At 41.4% G+C, this 18,872-nt stretch overlaps 1 protein-coding gene across 2 annotated transcripts in view; it reads left to right on the top strand.

Annotated features, from left to right (window-relative positions):
- Window positions 1-18,872, top strand: part of UNC5C (unc-5 netrin receptor C) — a 258,693-nt gene that overhangs the window by 200,440 nt on the left and 39,381 nt on the right. For both annotated transcript variants that reach the window (XM_071555887.1, XM_071555886.1), the window contains exons 5-7: window positions 6,602-6,782; window positions 8,878-9,045; window positions 10,226-10,390. In XM_071555887.1, the coding sequence (XP_071411988.1) occupies window positions 6,602-6,782; window positions 8,878-9,045; window positions 10,226-10,390 (514 nt within the window). The remainder of the gene's footprint in view (window positions 1-6,601; window positions 6,783-8,877; window positions 9,046-10,225; window positions 10,391-18,872) is intronic.

Raw genomic sequence — 18,872 nt, 5'->3', positions numbered from 1 at the left:
ACTACTTGCTTTTTATAGCCATGATAGCTCTGGGATGCTGGATTAACTCACACAACCTACCTGTCCTCTTCAGGCTGTGCTCAGAAAGAGCAGTGTTTTGAGTTTTCTTAGTTTTGTAAGATACACAGTGTGGGGGACAGCTTTTAGCTCCATCTTTTGATAAGATAGATGAGCACAGCTCCCAGTTCTGTCCATAGAGAAGATAGCTCCTCACCCTGGAGACACTATATTGTAGGCCTACAAGATTAGTCCATCAGATCCTACTTTGACATAGAGTGAGTCTTGCTCACTATAGCTTACAGGTCTCATAGTGTGTTGAGATGTGAGAGTTACTTCTGTCAAGGCTTTGCAGAACTCCTGATTCTTACCCTCAGACACCTGGTGATAGTGCTCACCCTAGGCATGAAGAATTATGATGCTTTCCTGTTTTCATGGAGATACTTCTAGAATATGGTCTGTTGCCACTCAAGAGTCGTTTGATCAGGTTTTGTTGGGTTTTGCTGAGAAATTTCCATGTTCTTCTAGACTTGATGCTTTTCTTTTACTAAAATGTGTAACATGAACAAAATGCATGCCAGATTTACAACTTACATAGCCTTTTGAAACCGGTAGCAGGAATTGTCTGTATGACAATAGCACTATACAATTTTGAGGTAGAATTGGAAAGAGCTGCCTTGTGGACTTCAGCCATCCCCCAGATCCTGGTGCCTTATTGAATTTAATGATCCTGAAAGGCATATAGCTCTGTGCTGTGAAGAATAAGTTTCATCCATCTATCCATCCAACGAAAGAACCACAGACGTCACTTTGGTAACTCATTTAAAGCTGCTTCCAAGGCGCGCCCCCCGCATTTGCCTCAAGGACTAGGGAGTCCACATGCATACATGATGCCAAAAGTGCCAGGCAACATGTAAGCTGTGGGACCTCCAGTTCAAGTCCTTCTTTCAGGTGGGAAAGGAAGGCCAGCAACTTCTGATGGCCACATATCAGATGCTGTGGTTTTCATGTAATAATGTCATGATCTATGTTTGGATTTGAGGCTCTGGAAAAAAGTTATCTATCTGCTGCTTCTTGTACATCTTGGCCTTTGAAGTTTGCTCTGTGAGGCTTCACTTCCCAGTTGTGCATAAAGCAAAGCTGTAATGGGGGCAGAGACATCCAGCAGCTGTATGTATACCCTATGTAGATTTTAGTACTCAAGCAGAAAGCTGTATGTATGTGTAATTAAGGAAGTGTTTCCACAGCAGGAACAATTCCCCTTATTGTCAGCAGAAGCACAATAGCAAAAACTGAACAAGATATAGTGGTGGTTTGCGTTTGCTGTCTCATTCTCAGTATGTGTTTTGCAGTCTCTCATAGCTGTAATTTTAGTCTCTTTGGAGATGACTTTTTTTTAGTGGTCTTAAATCTCTTTCCAATAAATAGTACATAGAGTACAGAATCCTCCTCAGCAGGCAGTTGCTGGGATGAAAGTATACATTTGAAACCAAACCCCAAAATCAAATAAGTCTTCAAATAGGCACTCAAGTGTCTAGGTACATGAAATAGCTGCTGGTTCAATAGCCTGTATGAAAACTGTGAAAATTTTCTCAGTCTCACTTGGACATCTTGCATTGAGACCAAATCAGTAGCTAGTTTAACAAATGCATTATTCTTACTGGAATGTGCATGTGTGTCTTTGCTATCAGTATGGCTTGGGATGCATGCCTGTTGTTACAATTCAGGTGAAGCAGAGGAGCAGTGATTTCCCTGTGATGTTGGAGGCTGTGAGAGCTCAGCAGGAACTGCTGCAAGGCAAGTGATGCCGCTGTGACTACTTGGCACAGCTGCAGAGAACACCAACTGCAGTGCTGATATGGATGGGGGACCAGATGGAAAGCAATCCTGCTGCATCAACTAGGCATGGGGAAGAGGGATGCAATGTTCTCACTTCCTAGAGTTACAAACTGCCTTTTTATCAAGGCAAGTCTCTTGCTGCTCCCAGCTGTTTGCATCTCATTTCTTCTGGAGAACTGCACTGGAGGGCTTTGCCTGTGACTGGAGGGTAGAACATTGCTGTTTTCAGCAGGTGCTCCTCGCTTTGAAGGGGACTCTAGGGCAGGTTGGTGCAGAGGAGGCAATGAGCAACCAGGATCCAGAACTCATACCCTGCTGACTTTGCTCTTGAAATTATGAGAGGTGTAAGGGCCAACTGGTATGATCAGCAGGGCAGGATCTAGTTGAGTTCATATTCCTTTTCCATCCTTGGTTTTCTTTTGGAACAGATGTGCTTCTGCTCTATGAGTTTCTAAAACAGTCACGCATAAGCAATGTGCCAAGAGACTTAAGTGCCTAGTAATGCTAGTAACTTTGTGTGGCTAAATTTGTGTCAGCAATTAGCTTCTGTAATAGGTTTTCCTGTGTCTGTAATCGCTTGTGTGATTTATGTTCCCTGTGTTCATTTAGTCTGCACAGAAGCCTGTCCTGGCTTTGCAAGTCAGTCTCTGTGTGTGCTTTCTTATTTCATGCTGCTGCTGGAAATATCCTGTGGCAGCACAGGTCTGGCTGCTGCCCCCAGGTATAGCTGAGGTGGTGATTGCAGGTCTTCCATTCTTGCTGATGGTCTTGCATTTCATTTTGGGTGGCATGTGGCAGCTTCCCTCTGTTAATTAGAACAAATGTGCCAATTATGTTAATGTATCTCCCGATACCAATCAGTGAATGATTAGAGACAACACATCTGTCTCTCACTGGGGAGCAGGATGACAGAAAGAAGCTACAAGGTGTGTTGCTGTAAATTAAAGTCGCCTTGGACCTTGCGCTTCCTCAGCCAGTTGCAGGGATGGCTCAGCCTCTTGTAGGCTTGCTTGCCAGCCCATTAGCAGTACTGGATATGTAGATGCAGCACAGCTGGCAGGAGCCCTGTGTCTCACTGCTGTGCAAGTTGCATCCAGAGTGCTAAGGAGCTCTGACCATAAGGTAATTGGTGTGCTCCAGCTTCTTGGCATGTGCAGTTTCTATGAGTCAGGATTTCATTCACTGTTCTCACATCTCAGCTGGGTGGGTTTCTTTTGCTAGTCATTTTGCAAACATATAACAAAACCACTTTTTTAGTAGAAAACTAACAAAAAGAAATGAGGAGTTTGTGTCTGCTTTGTTCCAGGGGTTTGTATATTAGAAAAAACTTTTGTGCATTGGAATTTTCCATAGCTGTCATTTCTTGGGGCGTACACTTACCTCATCCTTCATGGCATAATTATTGCAAATTAAATTATTTCTGTTATATGAAAAAACTGATCCCATCCTTTTTCTATATATATATATGCGCAACCATCAGTACATTTATCAAACATGCATGATTTAACTAAATGCATGAAGCTAGCTATCTCTTCAAGAATCATTATTATAGCCAGTAAATACACATCCTCAATATTTAGGCAAAAGCAAGCATCCACTCTAAAACATCTTCAGAGAGATGAAAAATGGAGTCATGAGGGTGTGATTTGGTATGCCCTTGAAGGCATGCTTTTGTACATTTTGGAATGTACATCCTGCTGTCCCTCTGTCTGCTTGCATGCAGGGGTACAGGCCTGCATAGGATGAGGCACATAAATGTCCAGTGCCTCATCTGCCAGTCGCTATTATTCAGACAGCAGAATTAAATTCAGAGTAAGTTTCTGCATTGACTGGATTAACAGCCTGCTTCAGCAAGGGGGCTGTACCTTGGGGAATGACATGGCATCAAAAGAGATTGTTGCTTTTAACTTCTGTAATAACAGTTTGCATACTTGTCATTCATAAATCATGCTGTCTCATCCCACTTTGTACTTTTCTCTTCTATATTTGACACCTGATCTCTTCCTACGTATGTAACAGAAAAACCCTGTTCCCATCTATTCCGATTACCTCAAAAAAATAATCAAACTTGGAGGTGCTGAGCACTGCAGTAATCTGCATCTGCAAAAATGAGGCCAATAATAACAACAGAAAATAAGTACCAATGGCAGTCTCACAAATATATATTAGTATATTTAATTAGTTAACATTTCTATCAGAACTGAGGGAGAAAACGTAACCACTGGAGGGTGTGCTCTTTCTTGTGTTGTTCTACTGATGGCTAAAATATGTGTGAAAGGAGACTCCCACTGTTTGTCAAATCATCCATCAGTTCCTCCCTTCAGATTTAACATTAGAGTTTGCAACATTAGCAGACATCATAAAAACCTGGATGCCAGAAGACCGAATTAGGTATATTAAAGAGATATCTTGTAAAAGAGGTGGGATTTAGACATGCATACTCAGTAGCGATATACTGGCAGAAAAAAAGACATCCTTTTGTTCTGCAATTATCTTTGGTGTTTTTGCAGGGATGATAGGAAGTTTTAGTGCTTACAGCTTTCATTTTGTCTAATCATTTGAGACCCAGACTGAATATGCATATATTTTTTCAGTGTAGAGAGAAATTGGTTCAGAGTACTGAAAAAAGGCAACCATGTACTTGGGCATGGAGCCTTCAGGGTGCCAACGGCTAGTGCTAGTATATGTGCTCAGATGGGCATACCATCCAAGAAACATCTTAGACTGAGCCTTAGATCATGTAGATAGTAGTCCCATCCTTACTGATGCCCTGGTGTCCTCCATGAGCAGAACACAGGAAGATTACAGGCAGATTTGAAGGTGGTACATGCACAGTTCTGGCAGTGCATTTAGCATCTGTTAGACCCCTGACATAAGTCTGTACTCCATCCCAGAAATAAACAGTGATGTTAAAACCCAAGAAAGTTTGTTTGTGTGAGAGGCAGTGGTTAAGTGGCTGCCTGCCACTGGTGGAAATAAGCTCCTGGCTTGTTCTCATTCTAGAATGCATGCAGAATTGACCTGCAGGTGAGGAAGGAGCTAAATATTGCCATTGACTAAATAGGAATCTGTCTGTCTTGATTATACTTGATACCTATTAGGATTCAAGGAAGGAGGAAGAAAAATTGTAGTCATCCTGTCAAGGAAAACCAGGCTATTGACTGAGAGCTTGTCTTCCATGGTGAAACATGATTGTGATGGTGACAGAAATGCAGCCTCCAAAGTTTTATGTCTTTTTCTTCCTTCCCTGTTCCTCACAGGCACACATATCCATTTCCACCACCCTTTTTACACCTCTGACTTTAGTCTACACAGTATTGACAGTTGACTGCCACAAACTGCATCGATCTGCTGCAGGAAAGGGTGTTCAAATCAAGCCTTCCTTGGAGCAGTGGCTTTACATTCAGGTGTACATCTTTTTAAGCAGCTCACACCTGGTGTACATCCACCCAAACTGGGGTAGAGGAGCTGGAGCTGCTTAAGGCAAGGCTAAAGATGGGGAGTGGGTGGTGGGCACCTATAATCCAAGCTCACATCTGCCAGCGCTGGTCTTGTGGTGTTGGACTGGCTTTGTCCAGGGATGAAGTGAGCTATCTGTGTTGAACACCACCCTGGTTTGGGGCAGTCTGTACAGCTGTCTCAGGTATGGAGCAGGTTCTCTGTTACTTTTGGGGTATGTCAATGCTCAGGTAGTTCTTTAAGTGTCTTCAGAAAAGTAGAGTTTGTGAGAGCAGGTCTTGGCAGCTAGCACCTCACAAGTCTGGTGGGTTGATTGTATTTATGGTTGTCCCTTTAATTAAATCCTGGGCACAGACTGTAGTGCTCCAGTGACATGAAGGCCCAGCTTTGCTCCATCCAGGCCTCCAGTCCTGTCCTGTCCTTCAGAGCACACAGTTCAAATGAATATGACCTACTAGATTTGCAGTCAAATTATATTAGAGTGGCTCACAGCAATCAGCTGGGATATAACAGCATGGGGTAGGAAGGCAATAAAGAGAGCATGGTCTAGATTAAATATCATGTGTGTTTTTTGGGGGTTTTTGTGTAGCTGAGGAATTTATGCTTTATTAAAATAAAATACTGCTTACATGAATATAAAAGGGTAAAATAAGCACTGATATCCTTGTGATTTCTTATTTCCTTGGTATCTGTCTCTATTTTGTTTAATTCTGATTGCAGCTAGACAATAACATGTATGTACATATGAGTGCATATGTACTTGATAGCATTGGCATTTGTAATTTGTTTGTGTGACTTACTCCAGTATAGGGCCTCATTGTGTTAGACCCAGGGCAAGTATTTACAAAGTTACTGCATTATTAACTGCCTAATTAGGCAAGGCATAGAAAAGAATGGGTGAAAACTTTGCTGATTTAGGGTTTCTGATGGTGTCCTAAGGTGTCACATTTTCATTATGCCTTGTCTCAGACTCTCAAAGCACAGGACAACTATTTTTCTCTGTACAGTAGCTGGAAGCCTTTGAAAATGCATTGGTATTTTCAAGGCAAGGCAAGACAGCTGTTGTGTGGATGGGTGGAACAGAAGGGGACCTGAAGGAAAGGATAGGAATAAAGAATGTTCTCCTGTATTCCTGCCCTGGTGGTTTTTTCAGTTGGCAGTGTGCAGTGGGTGACTCCTTTGTCATGTGCCATGGGTCGTAGGGTTTTCAGGGGTGAGCAGTGTAATCACAGATACTGTATCTGTCTGTTGTGATGTGACTTGGTGCTGACTCACTGCCTCCCCTCTGGCCCTTTGAAATCCCAAGGTGGAGTGGCTAAAGAATGAAGAGGTGATTGATCCTGTGGAAGACCGAAATTTTTACATCACCATTGATCACAATCTGATCATCAAGCAAGCCCGGCTTTCTGACACAGCCAATTACACTTGTGTTGCAAAAAACATTGTGGCCAAAAGGAAAAGCACCACAGCAACTGTGATTGTCTATGGTAAGTGATGCCTTGTCCTGTTGCACGTGGATGGACGCACATTCAAAGAGAGAGGCAGGGCAGGAAGGGTTTGCAAAATGCCTGTATGCCACTCTAGCTGCCATCAGTCTGGGCTACCTGTGCTGTCTGGTGACTTGCAGCCATATGCAGGGACTGCAATCAGGGTTCTTTAATGAAAGTATCAGAAACACTGGTCTGACGCCTTGGCTTATTGGTGACAGCCCATGGTGTTACAGGAGGAACAGGCACCTACACACACAGCCGGCTGCCTCACTCGAGAGAAGGCAGTTGTTCCCCTTGCCATAGCACATGCCAGCTGAATACAGCAAGAAGCCACCAGGGCACACCATCCGGCAGCAGTGTCCAAGGCATTGCTTACTACCAATACAGTTCATGTTCTTGGTGATGCTTTTCAGAAATAAGAGTGAAACTGATGGGAAGTTTGTGCTTCCAGATACTGATAAGAGTGTCAGACCTGATCAGAATCCTCCATCTTTTTATATCTATTCAAATAAGCTTATTTTTGCTGTCTGCTGCCAAAACATTCCCTGACATCAGGGGCAAAGTAGCAAAGTGTTCTGGGACTGTAGTTCTTAGGAATATAACCTAGCTTTAAAATAAGCATCAGGGGAATACAAAGCATGGGATAGTATTATTCAACGTCTGCATCTGCAGTCCTGATATAACTAAGGCTGACCATGCTTTGGCTGGGGAGAGGCCAGATGAGATGCCCTTCTCGGGTCTTTCCAGCCTGTGTTGTGCTGCAGCTCTGCCCCACCAGGTCGAGCCTTTGCCCCTGCAGAGTTACTGCCCCCAATGTGTCCCAGGTGGGGATATCCGCCAGAACAAAACCTGCTCTGATGATGTGCCAGCTGACTGAACTGGTGTTCCTTACAATCAGCTTAATTATAGGATAGACAAGTAGGAAAAAATCCCTATGATTATCCCTAATATTCATTTCATATTCAGGGTAGCAGTTAGATTTAATTGTAAGCAGTTGCTTCCCTGAAGTTACAATGAGGGCCTTTTAGTTCAGTTTTTATAGAAAACTGACTGAATTGAGTTGATTAGCAGTGGTTGTGATACTGAAGAATGGACCATGCAAGAGCTCCATGTTTTGTAACTGTGATGAATGCAGGAACATAAAGATGTAGGCAACTCCTCCTCATACATATACAGAATTTTTTTCAACAGTGCATTCATGAGACATGTGTAAGGGACCAGGCATTTTTATGGATTTTGATATCAGCTGCTTAAGAGTTGTATCATATCACAAGCATTTGGGTTTAGGGAATCTGAGCAGTTAGTATGTTACTCATATGCTGGCATTTTCATTATTATGTAGAGCAGCATAGCTCCTTCTCCATTCATCCATCTATCCCAGAAACTGAGGTGAGTGAAAATGAGAGTCAGCATAAATATATACCCAGAGATAAACACCTTCTCAAAGTCCAATTGGAAAAAAAAATACATTTAGTGTTAGTTCGCTCTGGACAGCTGAAGTATCTTAGGGAAGTGATGAGACATTTATATGCATCAGCTATGTCTGCAGAGGGGTGAGTGAAGTTGTCCTGACATCCTGAAGTCACCTTTTTGAAAGAAAGGAAAAGTCATCAATATATAATTAAAACATGGAGATCTTCAGCATACATAGGTGTTGGGTGCATCTGACCATGAGTAGGAGTGCAGGTTATCTCCCTTTGGAAAATGGTGCAGCGTTCAGAGCACAGAGTTCTGGCTGTCAGAGCTGTGTGTATTCTCTCCATCTGCAGGGATTTTGATCATCCACACTCCACCAAGTGCTTAAGGCTGGGTCAGGTCAGTTTTCAGGATGAGGTTGGTCACGTACCAGCACTAATAGTCATCAAATGGTTTTCATTTGGCATCATCATTTCTTCTACTTGTACAGTGACTTCTGACATACATTTGGTACATTGGAGGTGTGGGTTTGAGTCTCTTCAGAGCTGCTTCTTGTGCTATTCCCAGCCATCACTTGTAGCCACTGTTGGAGGCAGCATGAGACAGCCAGAAGTGCTTTTGGGCTAACTAAGATGGCCTGCTTTTGGAATCACACCCTTTCTCTCTTGCTTTTCAGTGAATGGAGGCTGGTCCACCTGGACTGAGTGGTCAGTGTGCAACAGCCGATGCGGGAGAGGCTTTCAGAAGCGCACAAGGACCTGCACCAACCCTGCCCCACTCAACGGTGGTGCCTTCTGCGAGGGCCAGAGCGTCCAGAAAATAGCTTGCACCACTCTGTGTCCAGGTTCAGTATGAACAGCACACAGAAATTGTTGGTCTGTCATGAGACATTTCAGGAGAACACTACTAGTTACAAAAGCCTGCCTCTTGTTATTAATAATTCCAACGTTTCAGGGAATGAATACAAAATCTTGTTACATAAATAGATAAAACAGTGAGCACATCATATCAAGCAGCATCAGTTTCAGCCCTACTTTTGCATGCTGCTTGCACTAGTGTCTCAGTCCTTGTAATTCGGGGGATCTGGGGAATATTCAGAGCTTCAAATTGTAGGAGATAATGGTTGAAAGCTCTGGAAAAGGATTGGAATATAGAAAGCAACTGTGTTGTAAATAAATTTGCAAAGTCTGTTCAGTCCAGCTGTTTCAGCAACTGAAGCATCTGGGATGTGGATGTTAAACCTGAGGTATATGTTCACTTGGCTTCAAATACAAAGACACTTATTCTGGAAAGAGATGTGTATCCATACTTTTAAAAGGAATTTAAATGTAAACTTCTGAAAAATATAAAATTCCCTCAGGACACAGAAGGTAGTTGGTACTTTTCTGTGACAAAGTTCTGCCATCTGTCCTATTGTCCAGTGCTTTCCTGCTTTTACAGACCAACTAAAATCGATGTCAATAAGGTTATTTTCAGCTTGTCAGATTTGGCCATCCCGCTCTGTTACTGGAATAATCTCGTATTTTGTTCTTCAGTTGTTCAGTTTAGTGTTTTTGAAAATCAGTTCCAGGTATTTGAAAGACGCTAAACACATTCCTGATTCTGCTCATGTGAAACAGATTGGTGCCTCTAGAATTTTTTTTTAATAGGGAATATTTATCATTAAATATCTTCCTACTAAAGAAGAATTTCTGCACAAGCTTAACCTCTGCATTAAAAAATGCCAAAAAATAAAATAAACTCACAGATTCTGGACTTGTTGTTTGTACACTTTGAACACAGATAAATTAGTTAGAAGTTTATATAAGAAGGAAGACAGACCAGAAATGGGGTCAGGGCAGAAAGAAAAGAGAGGTGGGCATGAATGTGCATTTACAACACAGAAGCAGAACTTAGAGAAGGGCAGGTTAATGATCCTTCTGCCTTTCCAGGGATGGCCAGGAGTTGCAGGCTGGCATACGCCAACATGTACATCACTCTCGCTTTTGTGTACCCCCTAACAAGTTGTTCTTCCCTTGTCTCAGTGGATGGGAAGTGGACATCCTGGAGCAAGTGGTCCACCTGTGGCACAGAGTGTACCCACTGGCGCCGGAGGGAGTGCACAGCCCCAGCACCCAAGAATGGAGGGAAGGACTGCGAGGGACTGGTGCTGCAGTCCAAAAACTGCACTGATGGGCTCTGCATGCAGGGTAAGTGCCACTGTGATGCCTCTGGGATCTGGGATGTATGTGGTTGCAGCAACACATGAAATAGCTGCCCATCAGCAATTTAGTGAACTGAAGTCATGGAGTGATTTTTAGAAAAAAATTAGTTAATCCAGTTCTCATTAGTCTGGGCGCCCCATTCTTCTTTCCTGAAGATTAATATAATGCCATGTGATGTATATGAAATTGAACAGTGAAGAATTAGCAAGAGTCATAACAGAGCCTACTCCCCCCTACTCTCTCCACCAAACAGCCCTCCTTTCTCTACTGCCTCAGCATCTGTCCAGAGAAGCTTGGCAGGGGCTCTTACAGCAATGCAAATGGAAAACAGAGCATTTAGGGCAAAGTCAGCATTTTCTAAAGAGTAAACTTGGCCAAGCAGATCAGCTTGTGGCTTTCTAATATCAGGAATGGTGAATACACGTGTTTCTGTGTGTAATAGTTATGTGGCTTTTTGAATTTCAAGTGCCCTGTGGTTGAAAGAGGTAGGCTGTGTCTATGCAGTGCCAATGCAAACTTCATATATAGTCATCAGCATGCTGCAGCCTCATGAAGATCAGCTCTAGCACTGAAATCTGTTCCGCCTGCACCTATTCACACCATGGTCCTGCCTTTGTGAATAATAGGAGAGAGAAGGAAAAAAAACCCAGGTTTTTAATGTGATTCTGACATGAGTCTACTCTGCATCCCATCCCTTCTCAAAAATGAGGTCTTCTCTGGTCTGTTGGTACATCAAAAGTCCCTTTCACATTTCCTTGGCACAATAACCTGAGCCAAAATCCTCAGATACACATCTATCCTGTTCCTTCAACCCATCTCTCTACAGTACTTCTCTCTTGAGACTCATCTCTCTGTGGTCTAGAGTTGTGACTGTAACAATCCATTATCTATGTGTCCAGATCATAAAATGCTTTGAGTTCTCTCATAAAAAAGAAATCAAGATTTTTTATTCTCTGAGGCAGGTTAGTTTTGACTGAAATAGTCACAATGACAGAAAAGTGATACTACTAGCATTTAAATGGGTCTGCTCCTTGAATACGTGCTATATAGGATGGCTACTGTGCTGGCAGTGATCTCTGAGCTACCCTATGACACAGCATGGTCACTTGTTCTGAGGTCTCCCAGATTTACAAATAGCTTCCTCAGTGTGGCTCACTTCCATCATGTTAAAAACTATTAGTCAGTGTCAGCAGCCTTTGAAGCTGTAATCCCTCAAAACATTTGTTTTTATGGGGAAAACAGAGAGGTGAATTTCAGAGCTCTTCTCTTTTTTTGTTTCTAAAGATAGAAAAAAATGAAAATACAGCCATATCTTACTGTATGACACTGTGACTTTCATTGTGGGGAAGTTAGCATACCCCTAGCTCCAACACTGTTAATAACTCATTATGGTAAATTAGGAAGAAAAGATACATTTTCCCATACAGAAGAGCTCTTTACTATACGATTGTATTTAGACAGGTGTATGTCATCTTTGTGTATGTGCATAAAGAGAGCCATTTAAGCAGAAAACTTGTGGAAAAGTAGATATAATAGTACATCAGAATAAAAGCCCTGTAGGGATCTCATTTATCTGTTGATGGTATATTGCATTTTATTTGTGAAAGTGGATGCTGATTGTAAAGCAGAGGTCTTCAGCAGGAGAGAGGGTGAAACTGTTGTGAATCCTATTCTACTTCATATATATGTATATAAAAATGATAATGAAAAGTATGCAGTCACATAATGACCTGCTTAACTCCAGGGGCCATGATAATCCTTAAGCGTTGGAATTTAATGGCAATGTTTTAATGGTGTCTTTATACTCGTGGGGTTTCATATACCTGTACAACTTGCAGTCCTGCTCCCTGATCCATTGCTGCTGAGAAGATTGATTTGCCGTACTTGGTGGCAGTGTGCCTGATGCTCTCTCTCTCCCCTCCTCTCTTCTTCTTTATTTCTCCTTCTCAGTTTATGCAAAATCAATCTAAACAACTACATTCTTACCCATGTGGATTTAGATTCATAGAAAAACTGCCTGATGAGCCAGAAAGAGACACAGGACTCCTTTCATTCCAAAACCAACATGCCTCTTTCCATATTATTTGAGGCTTTTGGGGACTGGCCAGAAACTGACATTTCTCCTAGCCTGAGAACCTGTGAATCCACAGCAGACTTTTCCAATGCCTTCATGCCATGCCACTGGGTCTGGCATGCCACATGTTGCATGGAGGAAGCTACAGCCATCATTTTTTTCCATGGCCATAGCCCTCTGGGAGATGTGTTGACCAGGTGCTTACTGGCACCAGAGTCAAATCCTGTTCCTAGATGCACTGTCACTGCCTCCTTACTGTCAGTCTTTAGTGAGAGCTTGAAGGTTGACACTGTGGGTATAGTTGAGGTCAAAGAATTAGTAGACAGACCCTCTTACAAGGAGTCACTAGCCTGTTGCTTTGACAAAAGCTCACTTTTAAATATGTCTATATAGCTGCACGTAAAAGATATCATGGAAAATGCTGGACTGAATGAGTCTAATTTACAAGCTCTTTTTTCTTCCAGTCTGTTATTCACTTCAGTAGCATCAGCTGGATAAATCAATAAGCTCTTTCATCAGACTGCCTCTGCCGCAGCAAAGAGCAGAAGTCTGCACCGCTATTGATTTCTGTGGGGATAAAAACTGTGGAGCTTTCTCCAGCCCTTGTAATTACACTATTTTACACCCAAAACCGTAGCTTGTGCTTACCACTAACTGTGGCATTTCTCATGCAACTCTGCTGTCACATTTATTCAGACTAATGATCTTGCTAGTATACACATACACTCCCTTATCCAGTAGTTAGTGTTTTTCTGTTAACGTGAAAGGACGAACAGTCATTAAACTAGAGAGCCTGCAGAGAGACAGCAGGCTGAATTGGAGAGGAAAGCCAGATGTAGTGAAAATTTAGGGTGGTCATTGCTATTTTGAGTTTCCATATACACAATATTGCCCAGCAGGTCCCATTATGACAATTTCGTAATTCCCATCATAGCATTAATATGATCTTCTGGAACAAAAATATACTGTAGGTGTAAGAAGAATTGGCTTGTTACCACCCACACTAGTTGCATCATTGCCTCCATAGCTGCATTATTTCCCATTTGTTGTATGAGTACTGTGGTAAATACTTCGGTGCAGGGAACAACACTTTTAAAGGCACACACTGCATCTCACAGGCAATTGCTATATACTGAAGCACTGCAATTAGCCCTTCACTCATCCCACCTAATGACTCTGGTGGGTGTTCTGTGTGGGGAATAAGAAAGCAAAGTACTCCCCTGCTGGCTCAAACTTCAGCACAAGTAGTTCCCTTCACTAGATCACAAATATTTTTAAAGCAATGTACAAGGGGAAGTGTTTGGCTGGACTTAGTCTGGAATGACTGCTAGACCATTTGTGTGGTACAAAGCACATGCTACAAGTCCCTGGCAGGCCAAATTCTGTTTTGCATTATGTCTAAAATGCTGCTGCTAGTCAGGAAGAGGTGGACCCTATGAGGAGACTTAGCTGTGCTGCATGGTTATGCTAAAGGCTTATTACCCGAGTTGTGACATGCAGCTGTCATGTTCAGAACCTGTATCCTATCTGTTGAGGATCTGAAGTGACAGTGTTCAGAATTGTATTGTCCATGTCCTGAATGAACATGTGCAGCAAGGCTGTACGTGTGAGGTTGGTGCCTGCTGGGCTTTTAGTCTTTTCTGAAATCATGCCTGGGATGTGCAAGGTTGGCATTAGCACAGTCGGGAAGACAACCAGTGCCGCTTTTTGAGCTCACTCTTGGCTTTAGTTGACTGCTCTGGCTTTTCATAAAAGTCTGGAGTCATGCTTTCAATTTTTTCCTAAATACAGGGCTAACTATATTACAGCAACAAGGAAGATAATACTGAAGCACATTTTTTGCTTAAGGACTATGGATTATCCAGTTACACAAATAGTACTGTTTCTCTGTGCAGTAAAATTGTTTACTTTATACAGATTCCCAATATGGAATAATGAACCATCACTGAATAGGGCCAGAAAGAAATTTCCATTTGTGAATCATTGCCAAGTGTCATCGGATCCACAATGGACTTTTCTTTTGTTGCTTGAGCATGAAAACACTGTGCTACTGTCTTTTAAAGAATGGAAGAAAAGATTCAAAACATCTTCAGCTGGTGTTACTCTGAACTGCTCTTGGATCACTTTGGTTCTCTCCCTGCATGTAACTCAACTACTTGGAAACTCAAATAGCAGGTGCACTGCTTGAGAAAAAGACAGCTCTACCACGGTGAAGATGTTATTATCAGACTAGTAATTCCATTCCTTTTAAAGAAAGGCTGCCTTCTAGTCAAGAGTGAATTGATGTGAAATGGTGATGGCAAATCTGAGCGCTCTGAAATCCTTGTCTGAAAAGCAGTATGAAGTTCATAAGGTCCCCTGTTGCAATGATAGCGCCTGAGTATAAAAGATGCAGTTTATCCCACTTGTGTGTGAAATGGCTAACTGCTGCCCTTTCCAGTTTCATCTCTGTTTACACACAGATCTTGAGCAGAAAGCAAGGTTACTCTGATACTACCATCTCTCCCTTTACAAAACATATGTTCTGCACATGCCTTGCTTGTTTAATGTAACAGGTCAGAACTTCTGATGGAAAAAGTATTCATTTCCCTTTTTGGCCTGGTTTGAAAGCATGCATTTAGGCAAGAATTACAGGGCAGAGCAGCTTGATGGGGACTACAGATCCAGCAGAGCAGATTAGTATGCAAAGAGCAGGGGAATGTTTTCCAGACTCCAGAAGGTAAGCAGAATTTTCTCAAGGGAGACTGCAACAGAAGCCCATGTGTGCAGAGGAATGAAATAAAACCTTTTATTAAGAGCATGTGGGTCAAGAGAGGACTTCTAATACGTTCAGTCTGTCAACATAATGATACAGCCACCTGCCTGTTTTGCCCATGCAGAGGGGGCTCATTCATTTGAAGAAGGCATCTCATTTGTTCCTAGAAGTTTTCTGTAATATTCTTGTTTGATATGAGTAAAAGGATGTGTTATTCTGTTTTCACCATTACTATGTAATGGTGTAGCAGCCCAGGGATTTTATGCACACGTTGTCAGAGTTATGACTCATCTCTGTTTTATTGTAGAAACATGAGAAATCCCCAGCTGAGAGGGATCCGTGCTTCGATGGGTCCTCTGCAACTGAGAGCTCTTGCCTAGAAAACCAACTGCTCAAAGCAGATAAAAGTGTTGAAAGTAGAAGTGCAGAGCCACAGGCAGAACCCAGGGCACTGAAATCTCTGTGTCTTAACCTCAGTCACTTTAGAAACAGCCACCTCCACATTATTTGTGATGAAAGACAAGTGCTGTAAAATCTCTAAACTGTTTTCAAAAATCTGAACTAATTAAAAAATATTATAGCCATACAAAGAGGACAAAAAAAAAAACCAACCTTGTTCATCTGTACCTTTAATTCTTTTTCATTCTCTCAGAGTTTTTTTTATTTTTCGTATTCCTGTGCACATTAAAAAACTCAAATAGTTACTGAGATAAATGAAAAAAATGTGAATCTTACAGTGAAGTCTCACTGATACATTCATTTAATTGTGGAAGGAAACCACACCATACAGTGACAATAATGTATGTTTATATTTTCCTTATCCTATATAAATGTGGGTATATAATCATGATTTTTGCTTTCCTGTCAGGGTGTCAGTCAGAGCAAAGTTACATGAGCATCCCAAGGCTCATCAAGGAGTAAGAGAAAGGATCAGAAGTAAAACTCAGTGCTCTCTATTTCTGTATCTGGACTAACAAACTTATGGGGAGCATCCTTAAATGAAAACTGATGATGGACAAGGAAGTTTCTATAGTTTGGGAAACAAACATTGAGCTGATCCTCTAATTCTGGAGTTCCTGGGATTTTTGAGGTTGTAAATTGGGGAATCCAAGTTACCTTACATGAGAGTTTACAGTCCTGCCAAAGATTTTCTACCTATTCTGTGTGGAAACTCATGGTTTCCCTAAGTCTTTTTTTCCAGCGTTTTTAACAGTTTTAATCCTTTCACCTAGATCCTCTTCCAGCTGTCCCTTCACTTATCTAGCTGTTTGCCATGTGTCCTCTCTTCAGTGCTGCCCCATGTCCTTATTTCAATTCTTGTCCTGCTACAACTGCAAAACAAAGTGAACCCCAGGAAGCCTATTTAGCATTCAGTCACTGCAAGGGCGGAATTTGCAAATACACAATCTAGCAATTGCCATGCTAGGCATGTGTTTACTTTTGCTGTCAAACATGCATAACAAATTCAATGTTAAGGTCCTGTGCTTATAAGATACTAAATACTGACGTAAGATTTAACCAAAAGGTCAAAGTCTTTAACTGCAAAAGATTGCATAATGTCAAACTTGGATATTCTAAGCCTCATCAAATTTTAGCAACAAGTTATCCTTCTCTTCCATCCTCCCCTATTCCCATATAGATGACATGCAAGTTTAAAGTGAGGAAAAACCTTTCTAACAATGTTAACAAAATGTCAGGATCTAATTTAAAATGAAAACATAATTGCAGCCTTAATTATAGAAGATCATAAACTCCTGTTCAAGGAGAGGACAAGAGTGTCTCCCGATTTAACTTACCCACTCACGAAAGAGATGAGATAATATCCAAGCAAATAAACACTCACAAAACCTCAAGCTCCCTGTTTATTAGCCCATCCTGAGCATGCCAATAATTAGACCTTCAGAAGGAAAATAAATTGCTGTGTGTTATCGCTGGGATGCCTGATATCATATCTGACCTTCAGCATCATTACTGCAGACATGAAGGTCTTTCCTTAGAATAGAAGATGTAGGAAGGAGCTGGGCACATTCTATCTGAAAGTTTTTTGCAGCTCCAAGGATTTTGTTGTTTTGCTTGGTTTGTTTTTCTTAAATTTTTAACCATCACAAATAAGGTGTAACATATCACATCTTGTTTTCCTGGGAAGTAGCAGGGAAGAGAAACAATTTAATGCAACTACAAGTCAAATATTATTTTAAATATTTCTCCTATGGTAAATCTGCATTAGCAACATGTTAAGTGAACATGAAGTCTTGACACTAAGCAATCAGACTATGGAGTTTACTCTAAGGTTGCTCTTGCACGATTAACTCTACCCCCTTGTAGAGAACAAAGTACTGAAAACACGTGCAGCCTTTGAACAGTAGAACTTGCACAAAGCAATTTAAAACTCCTGAATGTCAAATTAAATCTTCTAAATTCCTTCTGCTAAGATGGGAATGTGTGGCTGCTTGTCCATCATAGGTAGAAACTTAGATGGACTTTGGTGGATGCCTATAGCATTGCAGTGCATCTGAATTAACATTTTGAAAGCACTTGAAACTCTTTTTTGAAAACTTTGAGTCTTTGCACACTGTATTGATCATCTAGAGTTTCTGTTACAAATAATGGAGAAACTCAAGCAAGCTGGTGGTAGCTGTAGGGTTGCTGAGAGGGGATGGTGAACACAGTAAGGTAAAAGGAGGTAGGATGCAAAGAAGACTAGTAGTGCAAGGTCACGGTCACAGCACTGCAAGCACTGCAGGGGCATACGACTTTTTTTCTTCTTTATCTCAAACCCCTCTCTTTATAGTGGAATTTAGAATGTGGAATCAATGAATGCCTCATGAGTGCAAAAAAATCTGAAATTAGCCTGACTTGGAATTAAGAATGGGGTTTTACAGGAGAAGGGAGATAAGCTGTAATATATACTTTTTTTTTTTTTACTCATTGAATTTCAGTGAATTCAAAAATCAACAACAACAAAAGGTTATTAGCATACTTAACCCAATTTTATTAAAACTTCTCAGGATGATATCTGAGACAGAGATCAATTGTAGAAAATCTAAAGATATTAAGTAAAATAGTGAGCTTCTGGAGCAAAAGAGGAGGATAATTGAATTAATGCTGAAGAAAGACATCATCTTGGGAATTAAGAACAGAAGCAATTGAGTATGTGTTATTTGGGACTGGTATGGAAAGAATTAGCAGCTCGCTGGCTTTGAGTTATCACATACTGAATTCATGTGATGTGTATATATCACAGCAAAACAAAGGGTTATTTTAGTGAACTCTCATGTCACGATGTATACACCACACACCTACTTTAAATCATCTAAATACTGCTTCCTTCACATTTTAGGCACTTACATGTGAGAATTAGTCTCTGTTTATCATAACTCTGTGGTTCAGAGCAAGTTGCCAGCAAGAGCTTATTCCTACTTCAATGTCGCTACAGTGGATAAACCCATCAAAGCAGGGAAAGAAAGGCAGCAGTTGAATTCATACCTTCTTCTTTTCTCACAGGTGATTTAAAGGCATTTACTTTGGAGCCAAAAGGGGGAAAAGTGCTGTTACAATGTATTATGCTCAACATGTTGATTTCTTTGCAACAGGATGTTACTGAGACATGTCATGTGGCTAGGCTTTCAGAAGGGCCA

The sequence above is a fragment of the Pithys albifrons genome, chromosome 5 (assembly GCF_047495875.1).
Source record: "Pithys albifrons albifrons isolate INPA30051 chromosome 5, PitAlb_v1, whole genome shotgun sequence".
Taxonomy (NCBI): Eukaryota; Metazoa; Chordata; class Aves; order Passeriformes; family Thamnophilidae; genus Pithys; species Pithys albifrons.
This window is presented reverse-complemented; position numbering and strand designations above follow the sequence as displayed.